The sequence below is a fragment of the Capricornis sumatraensis genome, chromosome 8 (genome assembly GCF_032405125.1).
Source record: "Capricornis sumatraensis isolate serow.1 chromosome 8, serow.2, whole genome shotgun sequence".
Classification (NCBI taxonomy): Eukaryota; Metazoa; Chordata; class Mammalia; order Artiodactyla; family Bovidae; genus Capricornis; species Capricornis sumatraensis.
In genome coordinates this window covers 112643559-112660918 of record NC_091076.1, presented here as the reverse complement: position 1 = coordinate 112660918, position 17360 = coordinate 112643559, and the positions used below count along the sequence as shown (strand labels likewise).

At 40.2% G+C, this 17360-nt stretch overlaps 1 protein-coding gene across 1 annotated transcript in view; it reads left to right on the top strand.

The window, feature by feature from the left end:
- The window catches only part of HELZ (helicase with zinc finger), a 141727-nt gene that overhangs the window by 8308 nt on the left and 116059 nt on the right, over nucleotides 1–17360 (top strand). Inside the window, exons 2-3 of the mRNA XM_068976731.1 lie at nucleotides 9772–9999; nucleotides 12755–12791. Of these exons, the coding sequence (XP_068832832.1) occupies nucleotides 9790–9999; nucleotides 12755–12791 (247 nt within the window). The 5' untranslated portion in view covers nucleotides 9772–9789. The remainder of the gene's footprint in view (nucleotides 1–9771; nucleotides 10000–12754; nucleotides 12792–17360) is intronic.

Genomic DNA, 17360 nt, shown 5'->3' with positions numbered 1-17360 from the left:
TGTATTACTTGCTTCCCAGGTGGCGCTGGTGGTAAAGAACCCCCCTGCCAATGCAGGAGACCTAAGAGATGTGGGTTCGATCCTTGGGTTGGAAAGATCCCCTGGAAGAATACACGGCAGACTACACTCCGGTACTCTTGCCTGGAGAATCCCATGGACAAAGGAGCCTTGTGGGCTGTGGTCCATAGGGTTGCATAGAGTCGGACACGACTGAAGTGACTTAGCATGCACACACACAATACTGTTGTATGTAAATACATTTTTAAAAATCCATCCAACTTTTGATAGACACTTGGGTTGCTTCCGCCTTTTGGCTTACTGTGAATAATGCTGCTGTGAACATGGGTATACACATATCTGTTCAAATCCCTACTTTCAGTTCTTTGGGAAATACCAGAAGTGGAATTGGCAATTCTGTGTTTGATGTTTTGAGGAACCCCCCCTTACTATTTTCTATAGCCGTAACACCATTTTATGTCCACCAGCAGCGTACAAGTGTTCTAACTTCTCCACTTGCTTGTCAGCACTTGCTTTCTGTTTTTTTGATAGTAGCCTTCCTAATGGATATGAAATGATAATGTATTCTTGTTTTAAAGGTATTTTATGTAGAATTATGGGCTTCCCTCGTGGCTCAGTGGTAAAAGAATCTGCCTGCCAATGCAGGAGACACAAGAGACACGGGTTCAGTCCCTGGGGATCCCCTGGAGTAGGAAATGGCACCCCACTCCGGTATTCTTGCCTGAGAAATCCCATGGCCCGAGGAGCCTGGCAGGCTGCAGTCCATGGGGCCGCAGAGAGTTGAACACAAGAGCTGAGACTGAGCAGCGAAACAACAGCAACATGCAGACTCGCAGGATTCCGGACTAGAGACGGTGTGAAGACTTGCAGTTCAGTTGGCTGCAGACAGGAGAGAGTGCTCTCCTGTGTCAGCGTTCCCACCTCTCTCCCCTCTGAGAAAGGCGTTTTGGGCAGATGGGTCCATAGTGAGTCTTAGGGTCAGACTGAGCTGTGTCTGACCCAAGGTTCATGGAATACAGCTTTGTAAGAGATCTGCTCTTCTGTTCAACCAGTGACTATTTCCTAGGCTTCTTTTACAGTTTCCAACTGTGTCTTCTGAGTTATTTCATCATCTTTCCAGCTTCTTTAAGGGATGAGGTAATGGAATTCAAATAAACAGATTTCTTTTTAAAAAACTAGGTAAGTTAGAAAGTAATGAGCCCAAGATCAATATAAACTGCTCCGATGATAAAATGACTATATTCAGTATTAATTGGAAGGAAACGTAAATATTATTTCTGGGTGTTAGCTATAATTTCTTAATATGTAAAATAAGCCATCCCTTTTCAATCTTTTTTTTTTTTTTTGAAAAGATGAATTAAACTATAAAATACTTTATATTTTATATTTATGAGAAAATTATAACTTCTGGCCTAGTTTGGGTTTTGGATCATTTTTTTAAGTTAAAGAAAATTTAGTTTAATTTATATTATGACAATCTTTAGGCCTAGAGCAAAGTTGTAAGAATAGTATAATCAATACCCAGTTCTTTGCCTTATATCAAGATTTGCCTTCTCTCTTTCTCTGTTGAATAGAATTTTTTTTCTTCTGAACCAGCTGAAGGTAAGTGGCAGATATCTTAGATGGCATTTCATTCACACTTCAACAGGTGTCTCCTAAGAAGGAGGGCATTTTTCTTTATAGATATAATACCATTATCACACCTAAGAAAATAATTCAGTACTACTCATGGTTATCCTGCCAGATATCAAGTCCATATATAATTTTTCCCATTTTTCCCCAATGTATTTTATTTTTATCTCTTTAATTTCTCTTGATCTAGAATAGCTGTCTTCTCCCCTTTTTGCCTTTCAGATGACTAAGCATTTAGAGTGGAAGTCGTTCCGTTGTGTCAGATCTTTGTGACCCCACGGACTGGACCGTCCGTGGAGCTCTCCAGGCCAGAACGCCGGAGTGGGTGGCCTCTCCCTGCTCCAGTAGCTCTTCCCAGCGCAGGAAGTGAGCCAGTGTCTCCTGCACTGCAGGCGGATTCTTTACCAGTTGAGCTATCAGGGAATTAATAAGCATGTTGCTTGTTAAAAAAAGAGGAAATGCAAATGAATTTTTAAAACTGTCATCTACCACTCAGAGATACCTACTTTTAATACTGGGATAACTGTAGACTTAGAGAAAGTTGTAACAGTAGGTGAGCGTTCTCACATATTCTTGACCTGCCATTGTTAATATCTTACATTTTTAAGATACATTTGTCAAATCTAAGAAATCATCATTGGAAAATTAGTCTTAGCAAACTTCCAGACTTTATTTGAATTTCTCATTTTCCCAAAAAGCCCGATTCCTGCCCAGCATCCACACTGGATGTTGTCGTCATGTCCTGTGGGCTCTGACAGTTTCTCAGATTTTTCTTTTTTTTTAAAGACAGTTTTGAAGAGTCCTGGTTCAGGTGTTGCATAGAATGTCCCTCAATTTGGATTGATCTGATGTTTTCCCCATGATTAGACTGGAGTTAAAACTTTGGGGAAGGAGATATTTACTTTTAATATTTTGTTTCATCTCTCTCTCTCTGGACTTTTTATATAAAATATTCTCTCTATATATAGATGAAATGATATATACAGATATCTCTCTATATATATTCTCTCTCTATATATATTCTCTCTCTATAGACATATAGGTATCGCCCCAGGATATAGACTATTACTTTATACTCTGCCAGTTTTTACTTATAAAATGGGACTCACTGTAGATACTATTTTATAATATGCTTTTGTTATTTCAAGTAACCCCTGGTCTTAGTTTCTGTAAAACACTGCTCTGAATTTCAAACATTTATTTTGAAATTATAGTTCTAGAACGTAGACTGTTGGTAATTTGAAGATAGCCTTTAAGAGGGATGATGGTGGTCATTGTTGTGGTACCCTTTTGTTTTAATTGTGCAGTTGGCTCTCTTAGGTTGGTTTGTGTTTAACTACTAAAGCTCAGCTGTTTTGGATCATTATGTGTTTGCAAGGCTACACAGATAATCTGGAAGGGAAATGAAGAAATACAAATGACAGAAAATGTTTTATAATAAAATTCTCTTGGCAAGCAGCAACCTTTTCGCAAAGTCAGCCTTTTAATATAATTTACTTGCTTTATAAATATGGGTTTTTGTTTTTTCATGTCTTTATTGATTGGTAAGCATGTTAAATGATTTCGGAGGAGGCTCAAAGTCTTCAAGAAATAATTTGGAATTACTGATCCAGAACTGCTGACAGTCCTCAAAAATGAGTTAGGAAAAGTCAAAGTGATGGATGGAAAAAAAGTCTTAATTTTAGCTCGTGATGTAACTTTTCTTAAATTTAGAGTTTCTTTTTTTATAATTTAAGTTACTAAAACAGATAGTAGACTGTCCATCAGGATATTATTTTATGTATTTAAAGCATTTTGCTTTGCTATATTGAATTTCATTCATTCTGGAAATTAGAATTTGCCTCTTTATGAAAGAGATTATTCAAATTAGAACATGATTGATGACCTTGGCTTTCAGTTTTCTTCTCAGTAGGCGTACTCTTCTAATACTTCTTGCAAACTCAGTGATTTATAAGTTTTAGACAGAAATGCAAGTCTGGCTGAATATTAGGCACAGTACAATGAATAAAGCTTTTTTACTTCACAGAATATTCTGTCTGTGTATCCCATAGATTCATCACAGATTCTAGTTTTGGATAAAAACAAGTGCACTTAAAGAGAATACATCCCTCTCTATGGCACTGCCGTTTGAATGAGAACTGAGTTTGGTTCAGGACAATTCTTGGAATGCTTGGCATTTAGGTTACCTTAGGTCAACTCTTTTGGAAACTCAATTAAAGTATTTATTGAATGGTTTCAGTGAATAGGATGGTTGTCATGGGAATATAGATGATATAAAACAGGACTCCTATTTCTAAGATAGTTGTGTTGGTCAGATAAGGCATCCAAGATACTGATGATTAAGAGGGAGACCGTCCGTTCAGTTCAGTTCAGTTCAGTCGCTCAGTCGTGTCCGACTCTTTGCGACTCCATGGACTGCAGCACTCCAGGCCTCCCTGTCCATCACCAGCTCCCAGAGTTTACTCAGACTCATGTCCATTGAGTCAGTGATGCCATCCAGCCATCTCATCCTCTGTCGTCCCCTTCTCCTCCCACCCTCAATCTTTCCCAGCATCAGGGTCTTTTGAAATGAGTCAGCTGTTTGCATTAGGTGGCCAAAGTATTGAAGTTTCAGCTTCAACATCAGTCCTTCCAATGAATATTCAGGACTAATTTTCTTTAGGATTGACTGGTTGGATCTCCTTGCAGTCCAAGAGACTCTCAAGAGTCTTCTCCAGCACCACAGTTCAAAAGCATCAATTCTTCGGCTCTCAACTTTCTTTATAATCCAACTCTCACATCCATACATGACTACTGGAAAAACCATAGCCTCTACTAGATGGACCTTTGTTGGCAAAGTAACATCTCTGCTTTTTAACATGCTGTCTAGGTTGGTCATAACTTTTCTCCCAAGGAGTAAGCGTCTTTTAAAAAATCTCATGGCTGCAATCACCATCTGCAGTGATTTTGGAGCCCAAAAAAATAAAGTCTGACACTGTTTCCACTGTTTCCCCATCTATTTGCCATGAAGTGATGGGACCGGATGCCATGATCTTTGTTTTCTGAATGTTGAGCTTTAAGCCAACTTTTTGACTCTCCTCTTCCACTTTCATCAAGAGGCTCTTTAGTTCTTCACTTTCTGCCATAAGGGTGGTGTTATCTGCATATCTGAGGTTATTGATATTTCTCCCGGCAATCTTGATTCCAGCTTGTGCTTCATCCAGCCCAGCATTTCTCATGGTCTACTCCGCATGTAAGTTAAATAAGCAGGGTGACAATATACAGCCTTGATGTACTCCTTTTAGGAAGACCATCCTATAGGAAGTAATTTTGGTTTTGGGAGGATCATTGTTAGGGAAATAGACCTTGAAGTGTGCATTTAAAGCTGGGCAGGATTTAGGTCCACAGAAAGGAGGGAAGGGTGTTTGTGTCTAGCAAAGGCGTTGGCAGAGACTCAGGCCGGACTGTGCTTGGGGCGTGTGTGTGGAGAACGGTGGGAAGGTTCTGTTGTAGTCAGACTGTGAGTGGCCTGGTTATTTGGTGAGCTTGGGTCTGTCGTTTTAGAGGCTGCGTCCTGACCCCTGTCTGTCTCACCCCCGAGGAAACAGCACACACTTTACTGGCCCAAGGTCTCCCCCTGCTGTGCTGCCCAGCGGGGAGGAGGAGGCACGCTCTGCGGTGGGTCCCTTAATACTGGATCCATCACAGGACAGTTACTTTCTAAAACAGTCTTGTTTTCAGGATAATAATTGGGTCTTCCACAGGGAAAATAATGTGTGAGGCAGACAAAACGCAAATTACAGACTTAAAAAAATGAATCTCTAATTTTTTTATAGTACTTCTTTTGTTTAAACTTTGTTAGTTATGTAAAAAACTTATGTATGTTATTGTATTTTTCTTCAGGTTTCATACGGTTTTTATTATTTATATAGTTTAATAATTAAAGAGAAGGTGGGGTCTAATGAAGGACTGATCATGGATGCTAGTAATTTCTGTTCAGGTGGAAATAATGGTAACGTTTAGTACAACTCATCGGTCTTCTAAAACTTTTACAAATGCAGTCTGATTCATTCCAGCCAAGTTAATTATGAGGTAGATAATTCTTTTCCCCTAATGGAGACAAATGTAAAAGACAGAGATAGAGAAGTAATCTTCAGTTTAGGGTGAAGAGATTTTAGTTACTGCTGTTGGTCCCTGCTGTTTGACCATAGTTCCTTTTTGTTTTTTGAAGTCTGTCTCTAATCAAGTAAGATTTAATTTTTTAGAAATAAAGAGGGCCATGACTAATAAGAAAAGTCAAGCTAAGGATAATAATTGAATATTAAAAAAAACATAACGGTATTAATACATTTCTTGACTTGATTTCAAGGTGATCTGTTGGTTTTCCTTGTACCGTCGCAGAAAGAAGTCCACGCTGGTATGAGAGTGATGCTTATAAAGCACCACCCTGCTTATCAGCTGTCACCGAACATGTCGTAGTCCAGGCCGTTCTGCCTACCACCTCTGTGGTGAACTGCTGATTTCATTTTTCTTCCAGTATTTACTTTTGGTCCTGGACCAGTTTTCTAGCTATGATGGAATTCTTCAAAAGTATCATATGTTTTTTACGTAGTGAACTACTCATTGATCTGTTCGGAGAAATTCTTTCTGAGGCTACACTCTTGCCTCTGAAATGTATGCAGGGGAAAGTACAGGTTTTCCATTTATTAACAAGCTTACCCTTCTTTATCTCTTTGCAGTTTTTAAAATCCATGTCCATTGTGACACTAATACTCATATTTTAAAAATGAATAACATTTTTTTCTTAAAATAATCAAACAGTAAACTGGAATTTTTCCTTTAGTAATACAGTTCTGTTAATATAACATGTATAATTGTGCAGCCATCAGTACAATCAGAATACAGAATATTATCACCCCCTAAAATTCCTTAATGTTATCCTTTTAGTTAACTGTCCCCATCCTATAATCTCTGCAACCACTGACGTTTTCTCCACCCCTTTAGTTTTATCTTCTTGAGGATGTCATGTAAATAGAATCATGCAGTATGTAAACTTCTAGACTGGGTTCTTTTACTCTTTGAGCTTCATCTAAGTTATGGCATAAATTGAAGGCTTGTTCCTTTTTATTACTGAGTAGTTTTCTATTATCACTAATTAAAGGACATTTGGGTTGTTTCCAGTTTTTTTTAACGTTTTTGAATAGAGATGCTGTAAACATTTGTGTACAGATTTTTGTGCAAACATAGATTTCATTTTTTTAAGGTATCTGCCTGTAGGGAGGCAGGATTGCTGGATGATACACTAAGTGTATTTTTAATTTTATAAGAAACTGTCACCCCTCTTCCCAGAGTGGCTATACCATTTTATATTCCTACTAGCAGTGTAAGAGAGTTCCAGCTATTCTGCGTCACTGATATTACCATTATTTTTCATTTAGCCATTCTAATAGGTCGGAGAAGGCAATGGCAACCCACTCCAGTACTCTTGCCTGGAAAATCCCATGGACGGAGGAGCCTGGTAGGCTGCAGTCCATGGGGTCACTAAGAGTCAGACACAACTGCGCGACTTCACTTTCACTTTTCACTTTCTTGGATTGGAGAAGGAAATGGCAACCCACTCCAGTGTTCTTGCCTGGAGAGTCCCAGGGATGAGGGAGCCTGGTGGGCTGCCGTCTGTGGGGTCGCACAGAGTCGGACACGACTGAAGCGACTTGGCAGCAGCAGCAGCAGCAGCAGCATTCTAATAGGTATATAGTAAAATCTAATCACGGTTTTGTGTTTCTCTAATGACTGATGCCATTGAACATCTTTTCATGTGCTTATTTGCCATCATTATATGTTCTTAGTGGAGTATCTTTTGAAATCTTTTGCCCAGCTTTTCACTGGGCTGTTTTCCTACTCTTGAGTTTTGAGAATTCTTGCGTATATTTGGATACAAATCCTTTTACAGATATTTGCAATTGGTTTTCTCTGCAGTTGCAGTAATTTGCAATTGGTTTTCTCTCAGTCTTTAGCTTTGCTTGTCATTCTTTTTCATTCTTTTAATAATAGCATTTTTCAAAGAGCAAAAATGTTTAATTTTGATTAAGTCCATTTCATGCTTTTTTTTTTGTATTATACTGAAATGGAAAAAAATTTTTTAAATAAACTTCTATGAAAGTGGTAAAAAGCAACTTAATGATGGGAATGTTCTCATAAAGTTGACTTTCGGGGAAGGTGTGAATTTTATCATTTTCTGGAAAAGTGGTGCTAATTAATTAATATATTCCTTAGTTTGGGGACCATCTAGAACTTTTGCTTAACAAAAGGATGCGATTGGTTTAGGTTGGTGAAGGTCTTCACAGTTTTTATAAAAAATGGTAATCACTAGCTGGTCATAATGCAGAACTATATAGGAATTAGTCCTTAAGACTGTTCCAGGGTTAAAGTAGTGATATATTATATTCACAATTGATGCTTTTGGGAGTGTCTTCAGTTTCTGCTCCACTGGAACATCATTAGAACTCACAGTCAGTGTCCTAGCTAAAAGTGTGAGCTACATCAGAGTGTCTGGATTTGAATCCTGCCCTTTATGTACATTATAACTGTGGGTGAGCAACTTCACTTCTCTGTGCTTCAATTTCCTTATCTGTAAGTGGGAATGATAATAACACCACCTTGTAAGGTCATTATGAGGAAATGAGATGACACAATATACATTATGTATCTCAGCAGCGTCTGGCACAGCATGCGTTCAGCAAATGGCTCTTGCTATTACTTTTATTATTATTGCTGAAATAGCTTTATGATAAAATTATTTAAACAAATGTTTTGGAATATTTTCAATAGTCAAGATACTAAGTCATTTTTCTTCCATTTTTTCTCTTTATACTAGTTATTAAAATGCCCACATTTTTCTCTTTATACTTTTTATTATTAATCAGTAATTGTGGCCTAATTGTTAGTAATTATCATGTATATATACAGTTTTGTAAGAGAACTATCAGTTTATTTTTCACATCCTGTGAGGTACTAATCAGATATGCACATACACATCAATTAGCTTCCCGCTGCCTGAAATAGCACCAAAACTGGCTTAGTCCAGAGAGAAATTTGAATTAGGCTCACCTGACTACAAAGTCCAGGCCCAGCAGGCTGGATTCGGGACTCAAGTGAAGTTGTCGGGGCTCAGGTTCTCCCTGTGACTCAGCTCTGCCTTTTCCTGGATGGACTTCAGTTGTTGGCATTGCTTATATAAAAATGACTGCAGCATATTCACCCCCTCTGTAGCCGCTCAGAGTTTAGATTCAGCGGGAAAGAGCACCAGCCTATTTCCCAGAAGCCTCAGCAAAAGTCTCATGATGTCTCATTGGTTCTTATGGGGGTCACATGTCTGACCTTGAGCCAATCAGTCCCTGAGTTTGGGGCTATGAGACTCGGATTGGCCAGTTCTGGTCACATGACACGCCTTGGTTTTTGTTTTTTGTGTTTTTTTTTTCCTTTTCTTTTCTTATTTTGGTGGAGCCTTCTCTTCAGGGGCCACATTTCCTCAGAGCAGGGGAGAGGTAATGACTCAGAGGGGAATCATGGGCTTTTATTACCAGAAAAGGGGGTGGATGGATACTGGGTGGTCAGACAGCTTAATGTGACAATAAGCTCTTTTTGTAGATCAGAAGCGGATCGTAGGAGTCAGTGGATTTGGATTCGAATTTTGGTTTCTGATTCCAGCTTTTTTATCTGTGAAATTTTTTGTATTGGTGGGCAAAAATCCCACACGATACTGACTTTGATTCTCTGTAGCCTTAGTTGCAGAATTATTAGACTGAAAGTTGGAGGTCGCATAGGAAGCATTTCTCCACTTTCTGGTTATAAAAGAAAAGAGGGGCCTCATGGCTTGCTATGCTTTGTAATACTCAGCATCATGCTTCATTCATAAATTTGCCTCTCTTGTAAATCTGAGGCATTGTTGGTAGTGTGGTCCTGAATTGGGAAGTGTAGATTTTGTAGCATCATTAGCTGCTGCTCAGCTGTGACCTTGATCAAAAGGCTGGTTGGGAGTAACTGTTCAGATAGATAATTAAGCCAGCTGAGATAGGAATGGGGCTAGAATTTATAATTAATAGGTTTTTGAAACCTCCTCTTGCTCTTTCTCCATGTCTTTAGGATTCTTGTCCCTGAGTCATGGAAGACAGAAGAGCTGAGAAGTCATGTGAACAAGCATGTGAGTCGCTGAAGAGGCAGGACTATGAGATGGCCCTCCAGCACTGCACAGAGGCCCTCCTTTCTCTCGGCCAGTACTCCGTGGCTGACTTTACAGGGCCCTGTCCGCTGGAGATAGAGAGCATCAAGATCGAGAGTCTGCTTTATAGAATTGCCTCCTTTTTGCAGCTGGTGAGTAGACACTGTCAATGAGCCAATGGTAATTGAGTGGGGACTGTTGGTGGTCGTTGCCTCTGCGAATCACCGAATTCTGGGCCGAGGAGCTGTGTGAAGTGGCTAGGGATTGCTGAATATCTTTGATGGCAAGCAACTGTGTTTTTAAGACCTGAAAGTTTTACTGTTGTATAGCATTTTTGACTGTCCGCTCAGTTCAACAAATATTTATTGAGTGCATACTATGTGGTGGACACTGTCCTTAGGTATTTGTTTTATGTTGGTGAAAAAGAGAGATTCCTCCTTCGTAGTACTGTTTCTAGTATTGTGGAGGGGCAGGCAATAAAGAATACGCATTATGAGTAAGTGAACACTTTGGATTGTTAGAAGGTAACAGTTTGCATGAGAAAAGACATAAAATTGAAAGTTTCTAGGGGTAGGGGTAGGGTTGCAGGTTTTAAGTTACAGGCAGAGGGCGCTATCAGTACAGACTTCCTCAGGCAGGAGCGTGCCCGCTGCATTTGAGGGACAGCCCTGAGTCCACAGTGTGGGAGTAAAGCGCACCGTGAGGGAGTGCAGCGGCATGGCCAGACCCTGTGGGGCCTCCAGCCCACTGTGCAGTCTGGCTTCTGTTCTGCTTGAGGCAGAGCACTCTTGTGGGATTTTGAGCAGGGCCGTGGCGTGATCTGATATAATAGGAATTATTTGGTCTCTGTTGAGAATAGAGTTTAAAGTGTAAGGGTTAAGAGTAGATGCAAAGAGACTAGTGTGGAAGCTATTAGAATAATCTAGGCCCGAGATTAAAAGATGGTTACTCTTTGGAAGGAAAGTTATGACCAACCTAGACAGCATATTAAAAAGCAGAGACCTTACTTTGTCAACAAAGGTCTGTCTAGTCAAGGCTATGGTTTTTCCAGTGGTCATGTATGGATGTGAGAGTTGGACTGTAAACAAAGCTGAGCACCGAAGAATTGATGCTTTTGAACTGTGGTGTTGCAGAAGACTCTTGAGAGTCCTTTGGACTGCAGGGAGATCCAACCAGTCCATCCTAAAGGAGATCAGTCCTGGGTGTTCATTGGAAGGACTGATGTTGAGGCTGAAACTCCAGTACTTTGGCCACCTGATGCGAAGAGCTGACTCATTTGAAAGACCCTGATGCTGGGAAAGATTGAGGGCAGGAGGAGAAGGGGACGACAGAGGGTGAGATGGTTGGATGGCATCGCTGACTGAATGGACATGGGGTTGAGTGGACTCCGGGAGTTGGTGATGGACAGGGAGGCCTGGCGTGCTGCGGTTCATGGAGTCGCAAAGAGTTGGACACGACTGAGTGACTGAACTGAACTGAACTGAGGCCAGAGATGAAGTGGCTTACATCAAAATGGTAACCATGGAGGTGGTGAGAAGTGGCTTGGTTCTGGCTATAATTTGAAGGTAGAATGAAGCAGATTGCCTAGTGTATGGAAGGCAGAGAGTGAGAGATCTAGAGCAGTCATAGTTCACTTACTTTGACTTTTTCTGTGTGAGCATTTGGAAGAGTGGAGTTGCCTTCCACTGAGATGAGGTTCTGTGGATGGGGAGCAGGTTTTATAGGAAAGAGTTCGTTTTGGACACAATGAGTTTGAGATGACACTTAGATACCCAGCCAGAGATGTGGAGTAAGCAGCTGGATGTGCATGTGTGAAGTCGGGGCTGCAGATGTTACTTTCAGAGCCTGTGGTCTGTGGGTGATAAGAGCTTCAGGCCTGGGTTAGATCACTAGGGAGTGAGTGTAGACAGAGAGGAGGAGATGACTGAGGACTTGGTCTTACGGCACTGGTTTAAGAGTTGGGGAGAAGAAGCAAAGCATCCTGAAGAGCAACCCACGAGGCTAAGGAAAACCATGAGAGCAGGGTGTCCTGGGAGCCAAAGGAGGAGAACCTGTCCAAGTGAGCAGATGTTCAGCATGTCCATTGCTGGAATAGACGGGGAGAATTGAGAATTGACAAAAAACGACAGTGTATCTAAATGGGTGCATGTAAACATATCTGACTGGTGGCAGCCACTGGTGATTTACATGGTGTGGGGAGTGAAAGCTTGATAAAAAAGAGTTTAAGAGAAAGTCAGAAAAAAAAAAAAAAGAAAGTCAGATGGAAGGGATTTGAGTGCATGATACAGACAGTTCTTGAGGAGCTTTGCCCCATTGAAGCACACACTCACACAAAAAGGAATGGAAACTAGTGGGAGAAGTGAAGTCAAGAAAAGGATTTTTTCAGATGAGAGAAATAAGAGCTTGTTTGTTTATAGGACTAAACTGAAAGAAAACAAAAAATTAATGATGTATGAGAAATAGAAGAGGCTTGCCAGAGTGATGTTCTTGAGTAGGCCGTGGAGCATATCTGCTCGGGTGGTAGGCCTGGCTCTACCTGGGACAGGTGGGAGGCAGAGGGGGGCAGGAAGTAAGTAGCCAGGGTGGTGACCCTAATGGACAGTCTCTGCAGGACAGCCGTTCACTCAGCAGAGTGAGGAGCTGAGAATGAGGATGGGGTAGAGGGTTCTGGTGACTTGAGGTTAGAGGAGGTGAGAAACAGGGAGTATATGGCTAGGGAAGTATGCGGTGAGGCTTACTTGGAAAGGATTGTGTAATCCTCAGCACATGAGTTAGCCTTGGTCTGTGAGTAGCACATTTGCAACATTAATGATTAAACTTTGAAACAGAGCTACAGCCTTTTGATGAAATCTCTGTTTTAAGAGGCCTTGAACTACTTAACTTTATCTTGTATCTTTTATTTTGCAGAAAAACTATGGGCGAGCTGATGAAGATTGTAGGCATGGTATGTTTAAAAACAAGATTCTCTTCTGCTTTGAAGATTTTGAATTCTTTCATTGAGTAATGTTTAAGATTTGATGTTTTCATGTACTGATTTCAGTGGTGATTTTAATATGAAAAAAACCCCACTTTGTGGTGCTGACTAATCTGGGTGGCTCTCCTGGCGTGATGGGTGTGCACGTGAGCACGGTCCCTACTCCCGCGTGGTGGCGTTGCTGCCGCTCCCTTGGGAACAGGGATAATGCCCTTTGAAAGTGTGTAAGCATTTTCAGTCAACAGAGAGCTATATTTTAAGAACTGTAACACATAACACGCATTAGTTAAAATGTCAAGCTTGGATAAGTTGGAAAGCTGGACCTCTTTCCCCTTCAGTAGAAGATCCCCTTGGAGAGAGGCGGTCTCCTCGGGTGCTCGGTAGTGCCTCTTCCTGTCTTCTTGGGGCCAGGAAAGTGATGACAAGATTCTTGCTCTTTGGGTCATTGACTAGAAATCCTTCTCTTCGAGATAGCTCCATTCTCTGAGTGAGTCTAGGAGTGAGTGGGAGAAGGGTTCAGGGTGTGTTCTCACACACTCTCGGTGAGAGTTTTGCACAGCTCAGTGATTTGGATAATGGAGTGTCTCAGTCATCTAAATGGGGAGGAGGGCCGAGGTGTTTAACGCAAATTAAAGTTCTCTTCCTGTTTGCTCTTTTGTGTCAGAACTTTTCAAAGTGCCAGCTATTTTTGTTGTGAACCTTACAGAATGTGAATCTTACCTACTCCTGTGACACATTGGACACATCGAACCATTCATTGACGATTCAGGGACCTCTCTGTAAACCTTGCTTCATAGAATTGTGCACTTTGGGAGATGACTGGCATTTGAGAGATATTGAGTACAATCTTTACTACCTATAGACGTTTAAAAGTCACTAACCAGCCAGGTAATAAGTCAGTTGCCTTAGAAGGGCCCACTGCCCATGAGAGGGAGTCGTGCATTAGTGTGCTGCGTCTCTTCACCTTTCTCTGTAGTGAGCACAGATGCTTGTGATACGCTACATACATGCATAGGGTTCTTTCTTTAAACACTGGAAAGAATTGTGTGATCATAACAAAATTGTTTGCTTTCTTCTGTAGCAATATAGATCATGGCTGTCTTACTGAGTTGATGCATCAGCTCCAGCTCCTGCACCACGTCCATGGTGTAGATAGCCATCATTTACTCAGCTGTTCCCATGGTGGTGGGCATTCGGGTGGTTCTGGTTTTCTAGTTTGTCCCAATTCACCCTGTAATAATCATACATTGTTTCTCACTGCTGCCTTTGTTTCTGTGTGGTAGTCTTAAAAGTTAGATGCCTGGATGAAGGAGTTTTAAAAGTTGAATGTCTGGGTTAAAATATACATATAATTTTAAGACACTTTTAGATTAGTTTCAAATGCACACATTTTTAAATAGTTCAGAAAAAAATTAATGAAGTAAATATGGCAAAAGATGGCAACCTGTTTCAAGAATATGAATGCTTATGATACTATTTCCCCTAGTTTCTCATTCTGTTTTTCATAATTTAGAAAATTGTGAAAAATTCTCATATCTCATTTCACAGTGTCACATATCAGCAATATGTGAGAATGCCTGTTTCCTATGATCTCACTAACTGGAACCCCTCAGTCTTGACATTGTGACAATCTCATGTGTGAGAAATTACCTCTTTCTTTAATTTTCGCTTCCTTGAGTACTAATGAGGTTGATACTTTTCGTTTGGAGACATACAAAGTCCCAGTAGATTAGATGCCTTGTAAGAAGTTGTGGAAGAGTCGGTGCTGTTGGCGCAGGAGCGTGTGGAAGAGTGTCGCACTCTGCTAATTGCTTTACTTGGCGTTTAAAGGCAGGTGTTAGTTTACAACTGCTGGATCAACAGTATAAAAATGTAACCTGGAAACCTTGGAGATGAAGGCTAGGTCTGTTACCTGGATTGTGATCGTAGTAACATGAAAGTATATGCATGTCCAAACTCGCCAGATCGTTCACATTAGTCACATGCAGTTTCTGTGCACTGATTCTGCTTCTGTAATGTGGGGAGGAAACCACTGTCTCAGATAAGGTTGCAGTGAGATAAGCGTATGCTTGTGATGGTGGGGGGGCGCGGGTAACGAAGCAGAATACAGCTTGCTAATATGTTCATACCTTTGACCCACTAATCTCAGTTCTGGGAGACTGTCCCAAGTAAATATTTCAAAAGAAGGAAAAAATTGTCTGTGGAATGGTGTTCATTGCGGTGCTGTGTGGAAGAGGGGGAAATTGGTTAGCTTGCAATAGTGGTTCAATGATTACATTCTGTGCATTCCTTGTTAGCATTTATGTGATAAGTAAGAACATGGAAGTGCTTATTTAATGTAAAGCTGTTCATTTGAAGTAGATATTTGGAAATATTGTCAAAAGTTTATGTGTATATATTGCTAGTTGTAGAGTTCTGCTTTTATATTATATGTACTTTTTTCCTCTTCCCTTTTGGTAACTTTTTTTTTTGAAGTATAGTTGATTTACAGTATTACTTTACTTTCAGGTGTACAGCAAGGTTATTTTTATATAAGGTAAAATGCCATGGTTAGGCAGTCAGTCAGTAATAAACAACAAGACCCGAGTCTCGGCCTTCGTTAATCATCACCCTGGTTTGTGTGCTGGGCGCTGAGCGGCCCCCTCTGCAGGGCCCCAGACCTTGTTTGCATTTGATGTGCTTCGGGATCCCTTGCTGTCAGTGTCAGCTTGCGTTCCTTGCAGCTCTCAACAGGCCTCACTGCAGCTACCCTCCCCGCTTCTCCCTCCACTTGCTGCTTCTGACCCTGATTTCACTTTCTCACACAGGGATGGGAAACCCGACAGGCAGTCTTTGTCATGGAATTAAAAAATGTAAATTCTTTTTCATTATGAAAAACTTACAAGGAGAAACTAAAGGAAATAGTATAATAAGCATTCATGTTCTTGAAACTTGGGTTGTCACCTTTTGCCATATTTACTTAATTAATTTTTTGTTTTTTCTATTTAAAAGTAATTATAGATACCATGATATTTATTCCTAAATACTTCAGTATGCATCTGTAATAAATAAGATCATAACTGTATAGCCACAGCATTATTATTAACCTAATAAAAGTGACCATAATTCCCTAATATCCAAAACCCAGTCCGTAGTCAGATTTACCTGGTTGTCCCCAAAATGTGTTGTTGTTGTTGTTTTTTTAATGGCTGATTTTTTTAAGCCAGGAACTACTCAGAGTCATAAGATTTGAAAGTTGGAGTTCTGCTGAAATAAACAGATTCTGAGTGAGGACTCAAGGGCATCTTGAAAATAAACTACACAGACTTTAAGTTCAGAGAGTTTAGTTCTGAGTTTGGTGTTGTGTTCTGGATAGTGAGGATTGTCAAGCCAGTGGCAATGAGTAAGTCTGTTTCATTACCTGAACATAAGCTGTATTTGGCATAACAGGAAAACTTTCATAAAATAAAGATTTTTCCTGTGCTTTTGAGATATTCATCATGTAGGAAACTCACATTTTTTACACTAACAAAATAGAATGAGGTAAATGGAGAAAGTGAAATCAAATAGTAGTCTTAGCAGCTGAAAGAGATTTGTGCTGCATGTAATGTGTCAGTCAAACTCACGTCATGATAACAGCAGATATTTTTCATACAGCTGCAAGATCCTTAAACTCTAGCTGAGAGTGTCATTAATTAAGAAAGTAATACAAGCAGAAGTTTGGGGCATCTATTGATATTTATTATATTAATACTTCCCCTGTGAAGTGATTCAGTAACCAAAAAGCCCTGTTGAATAGATGCTGACTGTCCTAAAAAAGGCAAATTGCTACATGATTGATTGAACCTTCTACACTTTCCTTTTTATCTGAGGAGTTTTCATTAAATAGATTTTATGGTAATTAAACATTTTTGGGGGGAAAATAGTTAATAAGGGTAATAATATTTATTCAGAATTTTCTCTGGGTCAGACCCTCTGAAATAGTTTGTTTAACCACATTGTAATATCATTCCAATTTTACAGGTGATGAGTGAGATTAAGTAACTTGCTTAGGAGCACAGAGACTGCCCAGAAGTGGACTGTGGCTTTGAAGTGAAGTCTTTCTGACCTGAAAGGCCGTGCTCCTTCTCTTTTATCTGTCCTAAGCTATAATCTGTATATTCTTTGGAGTTTTATAGACATTCTTCTGTTTAGTAGAATAAATTTGGGGGAGGAAAGGTATATGGGTATTTTATATTCTAGAAAGGATTAAAAAAAAACTGAGGCTCAGGATGACATTGATAATCATTAGTAGAGGAGGACAAGAATTTGGATCTTCAAGCCAGGTTTTTCTATTGCCAAGACTTTTAAATAGTGGAGCAGTTGCAGTAATATTTCTTATTCTTTAGATCCAGTCGCTGCAGAGTCACTGGACATTGCAAAGATGGTGCAGAGTGACCCCATGTGCTCTTTCCCCCACTGGTTGCATCTTACATAACCATGGTTACATCTGACGTAACCATAGTACAATACCAAAGCTAGGAAGTGGGCTTTGGTTCAATGACTATGTGTAATTCTGTG